Source organism: Tenrec ecaudatus, chromosome 1, assembly GCF_050624435.1.
Source record: "Tenrec ecaudatus isolate mTenEca1 chromosome 1, mTenEca1.hap1, whole genome shotgun sequence".
NCBI lineage: Eukaryota > Metazoa > Chordata > Mammalia > Afrosoricida > Tenrecidae > Tenrec > Tenrec ecaudatus.
In genome coordinates, this window is record NC_134530.1 from 19,033,689 (window position 1) to 19,038,930 (window position 5,242).

Consider the following 5,242-nt stretch of genomic DNA (forward strand, 5'->3'; position numbering starts at 1 on the left):
TAAGTCTCTTGATCACAAGTGATTATAAAAAGAAGCATTTCCTTTTAATCTATAACTTGCTTGTGTTTTATTGTGAATTATGTGGTCTAGAGACATGACCAGCATTCAAGAGATCACAGATTCTAATTTAATTCGCCTGTTGCAAATCCTGGAGTATTGTAGCTTATCCCACTGTCTCTTTGTGTTTCCTATTTCTATTCCTCCTTCTTTCCTAACCCCCTGAATTTTGTTTAGGCAAATGCTGCCCTCTTGAATTTACATACTGGATTATTGGCACATGGAGGAGAGTTCTGTTCCAGACATGACTGCTGTTTGCATGCTGTACGAGTCCATTGGATCAATTGTCTTTGTATTTCCATCACTCTTCCAACCTCTGTAAGGGAAGAGTCCAATGTTTGCATCTTCTGTTGTTCACATCAAATAAGGTTAAGAATTTTTTTTCCATTGAAATTCCCACACTTTCAAGAACACTTGGCAGAACATATTTGGTCAAACACATTTCTTGAATGAACAATCAAATTTTTAAGGAATTTGTAGAGAAATATAATATTCTAGGGATAAGATGGTATTAGAAAAAAGGACAACTAGACAGTTTGAGCAACAAAGAGAATATTGAGCACATCAAATTCAAGCACACGAGATATACAGATATGGATAGGGATTAATTAATTGATTGTTTAAATTATCAATGACAGTATATCCCTTAAACTGTTGTTAACAGGTTATGGCAGAGTTTGCAATTCTCTTGTCTCTTTCCCAGTAGTGTCATCAGCTACATGGAATCAGGAAACCACACTCAGTTTCCAGAATTCATCCTTCTGGGGCTTTCTGAAGTGGCAGAGCTGCAGCCCCTCCTCTTTGGACTGTTCCTCTCCATGTACCTGGTCACCTTCACTGGGAACCTGCTCATCATCCTGGCCATCACCACAGACTCCCACCTCCACACACCCATGTACTTCTTCCTCTCCAACCTCTCCTTTGCTGACATCTGTTTCACCTCCACCACTGTCCCAAAGATGCTGATGAACATCAAGGTGCAGACTAAAGTCATTTCATATGAAGGCTGTATCACACAGATGTACTTTTTCTTGCTTTTTGGGGCCTTAGACAGCTTCCTATTGACAGTGATGGCCTATGACCGGTTTGTGGCCATCTGTCACCCTCTGCACTACATGATCACCATGAACCCAAGGTTCTGTGGTCTCCTGTTTCTGGCCTGCTGTGTATTGTCATTTCTGCACTCTCTATTAAATAGTTTATTGGTTTTGCGACTGTCTTTTTGTACAGAATTGGAAATCTCCCATTTTTTCTGTGAACTTAATCAGGTCGTCCAACTTGCATGCTCTGACACATTCCTTAATGGCTTAGTCATGTATTTAGCAAGTGGACTTCTGGGTGTTATTCCACTAAGTGGGATCCTTTTCTCTTACATGAAGATTGTGTCCTCCATTTTGAAAATTTCATCAGCTGGGGGCAAATGTAAAGCCTTTTCCACTTGTGGTTCTCACCTCTCTGTTGTTTCCTTGTTCTATGGTACAGCTCTTGGAGTTTATCTTAGTTCTGTGGTTATTGAAAACTCTAGGGCCTCTGCAATAGCCTCAGTGATGTACACTGTGGCCACACCCATGCTGAATCCTTTTATCTACAGTCTGAGAAATAAAGATATAAAGCAAGCCCTAAGGAAACTTTTCAGTTGAGAATCATTCTATACAATTGAAACATACGCTTAAGTTTAGAGAGTTCCTTTTGAAAAACAAACTTTAAAGTAATAAAAATTTGTATTATACTTTCCTCAGTTCTAAATGCCCTTGTATACATAATTCAATCTCCTTAATCTTTCAGATATAGTTTGATAAATTGAAGACATAATTTGAAACTACTTCCAATGTATTTTGTTAAAAATGTATTTACTCATTTGCAAATGAAAGTAGCCCTATTGACCACATGTATTTTTGGACCTTTCAGTAAAAATGTAAATCATTCTACTAAAAAAATGTATTTACTTTAACCAAATCTTCCCCTCAATGAGCAATTTTTTTCAGGGTGCTTCAGCTTTCATCAGGAAATAGATTTTCATCACTCGCCACAGAGGAATAGCATGCAGTTATCACAGGGACCAGTGCTCATTGTCATCCTGAACCATTAAAAACTGGGACAGCAATACTATGATTTCTATTTTGTAAAATATTTTTCTTGTGATTATATCTGTCATGAAACCTTCAACCCACCTGTGTTATTTTCTTTATACCAAAGTCGTGTTGAATATCTTGAGCATGATGTTTGTAAACTTGTTCTTATTAAATTATTCAATGCACTGGTGGTATGTTCAAACATTGGAAACGGCTTCCAGAACCACACTGAAAACCAGACCAACTAAGCATGTTGATACCCATTCTATCATCAAAAGGATGGTAGAATCAAGAAGACTGAAGTTATTGACTCCCTATACATGACTAATCTTCTGCTATCCACATAGTAGGAATTCCTATTGTAATTGTTAGTTGAAAACCATTGGTTTGAAGACCTCTCTAGACAACCATTTGTTTAACAAAGGTATGCATATCCCTTCTTAGCTTCAGTGATACTAATGGAAATTTGTCTTTATTGTTTCAAAAGAACCCAGTGCTCTCCATTTATGCTTGACTGCAAAATTATCTTCACCAAAGCATCTGCCTCACTTGTGCCCTTGAGTTTCTCCCTGCAATCTGTTCAACATCTCAAATAACTACATGTAAAACTGTTGGTTTTCATGATCCCTATATTTTCTCTTCACATAGGATGCAGTTTTGTAGAATTAAGTTTTTTATGACTTGAAAGGTTGGATTTTCAAACCTATTCACTGCTCAGAGGGAGAAAGATGAGACAATATGTTCCCATTAAGATTACAGCTTTGGTTTTCTTGCATGTTTACACTATCGGATGTCTTTGTTCATCCACTTTTCTGTTGTCTGTCACCAATGGAGGCGGTTTTATTGTAAATCATTGTGATTGAGTCCCTCTTTCTCACCCACATTCACCTTACCATCCTGGTATCTCTACTCTCTTTATTGGCCCTAAAGTGTTTACCTGTCCTGGATTCCCTGTGCTTACAGCTCTTCTGTGTACCAGTGTAAGGTAGAATTGGGATCGTGGTAATGAGGGGGGGAAGCATTAAGGAACTAGAGGAAAGTTGTAGGTTTCACTGGTGTCATACTGCATCCTGACTGGCTCATCTCCTTCCTGTGACCCTTCTCTAAGGGGATGTCCACTTGCCTACCATTGGCTTTTGGGTCTCCACTTCCAACTCCCCGTAATTCACAATGCTATGATTATTCATTATTTGATGCCTGATACCTGATCCCATCGACACCTTGTGATCACACAGGCTGGTGTGCTTCTTCCATGTGGGCTTTGTTTTTCATTTGGATGGCTGTCCACTGATCTTCATGTTTTTAAGGCTCCAGATGCTGTATCTTTTCATAGGTGGGCACCATAAGCTATCTTTACAATATTTCCTTATGCAACTGCTTTGTTTTCAGGAATTCTGTTGGGAAGGTGAGCATCATGGAATGCCAGTTTAATAGAACAAAGTGTTCTTGGATTGAGGGAGTACCTCAGTAGAGGCCCAATTTCCAAATGCTACCTTTATACTAAACGTATAAATATATGCACATAGCGCTATTTCCTAATAATGATATATAAATACATTCACATATGCAAATGCCTATATTTAGACCTCTGTAAATGCCCTTTGGCTCCAAGGGAGTGAGGGTGAGGAGAGTGAGTGGCTAAATGAGGAACTTCTACCAAAGGTTCAAGTAGAAAGAAAATGTTTTGAGAATGATGATGGCAACAAATGTACAGATGTGCTTGACACAATGGATGCATGTATTGATTGTGGCAAGAGCTGTATGGGACCCCAAAAAGTGATTTATATTAAAAAAATTGCAGCTTTGTAAACTGTATCACACAGTTTAGTCCAATGAGTCGGACTCACTTGATTCAAGGGGAAATGAGTTGGTCACACAGGAATTGTGAGTTTCCTCCCCAGCCCCCATTCCTTCAATGAAAAATGTGACAATTTAAAACCCACTGTCATGGGGTCCACCTCACAGCACAGACAGTGATGAATAACTGCCTCAGGATGTCTGAAATTGAAATCTTTACACAGAGGGAGACTGTCACGTTTTTCAACCAGAGAGCAGGTGGTAGATTTGAATTTCCATTTTTGGTTAGCAGCCTTGCACTTTAATCAGGAGACAGTCAAACTTCCTTATATCATGAGTGCACAAGTTCATTGAATCCACATTTCCTTAAGATTTTTTCCACGTTTTTAAAAAAATTTTTTAAAGCTTCTTATTGAAGGCTTGTATAGCTCTTATCACAATCCAAATATACATCCATTGTGTCAAGCACACATTTGTACATTTGTTGCTTTCGTCCTTTTCAGAATATATGTTTTCTACTTGAGCCCTTGATATCAGCTCCTCTCTCTTTCCCTTCCCTTCCCGCCCCCCTCTCTCCCATGAACCCTTTATAATTTATAACTTATTAGTATTTTGTCATGTCTTACACTCAGCCATCATGTTATTTTTAAAATCATTTTACTGGGGGCTCATACAGCTGTTAACACAATCCATGCAACCACTCTCATCACACATTTTAAAAAATCATTTTATTGGTGGCTCTTACAGCTTTTATCACAATCCATACATGCATCAATTTTGCCTACCACATTTGTACACATGTTGTACATAATCATTTTCAAAATATACATTTCTACTTGAGCCCTTGGTGTCAGCTCATTTCCCTCCTCATTGACCCTCCTTCCCTCCTGAAATCTTGGTAATTTGTTATCTTTTTTAAAATGTCTTACACTAACTGCTGTTTCCCTTAACCCACTTTTAGTTGTCTGTTCCCCTGCATGGGGGCTATATGTAGATCATTGTGATCTGTTTCCCTTATTTTGACCCACCCTACCGTTACCCTCCTGGTATTGCTACTTTCATTATTGGTCTTCAGGGGCTTATCTGTCCTGGATTCACTGTGTTTGGAGCTCCCATCTGAATCAGTGTCCATAATCTGGTCTTTGTGGTTTTGTAAGGTCAAGTGTGTCATGATAGTGGCAGTAGGGAAGCATTAAAGAAATAGAGGAAAGTTGTATGTTTCATCCGTGCTATACTGCACCCTGACTGAATTGTCACATACTTGTGATTCTATTGTAATGTGTTGGCCAATTATCTACAGATTGGCTTTGGGTCTT

At 38.7% G+C, this 5,242-nt stretch overlaps 1 protein-coding gene across 1 annotated transcript; it reads left to right on the forward strand.

The window, feature by feature from the left end:
- The first annotated feature begins 776 nt into the window (after nucleotides 1-776).
- On the forward strand, nucleotides 777-1,697 carry LOC142448930 (olfactory receptor 7A10-like). The gene has a single exon (XM_075550748.1). The coding sequence runs from the start codon at nucleotides 777-779 to the stop codon at nucleotides 1,695-1,697; it is 921 nt and encodes a 306-aa protein (XP_075406863.1).
- The last annotated feature ends 3,545 nt before the right edge of the window (nucleotides 1,698-5,242 follow it).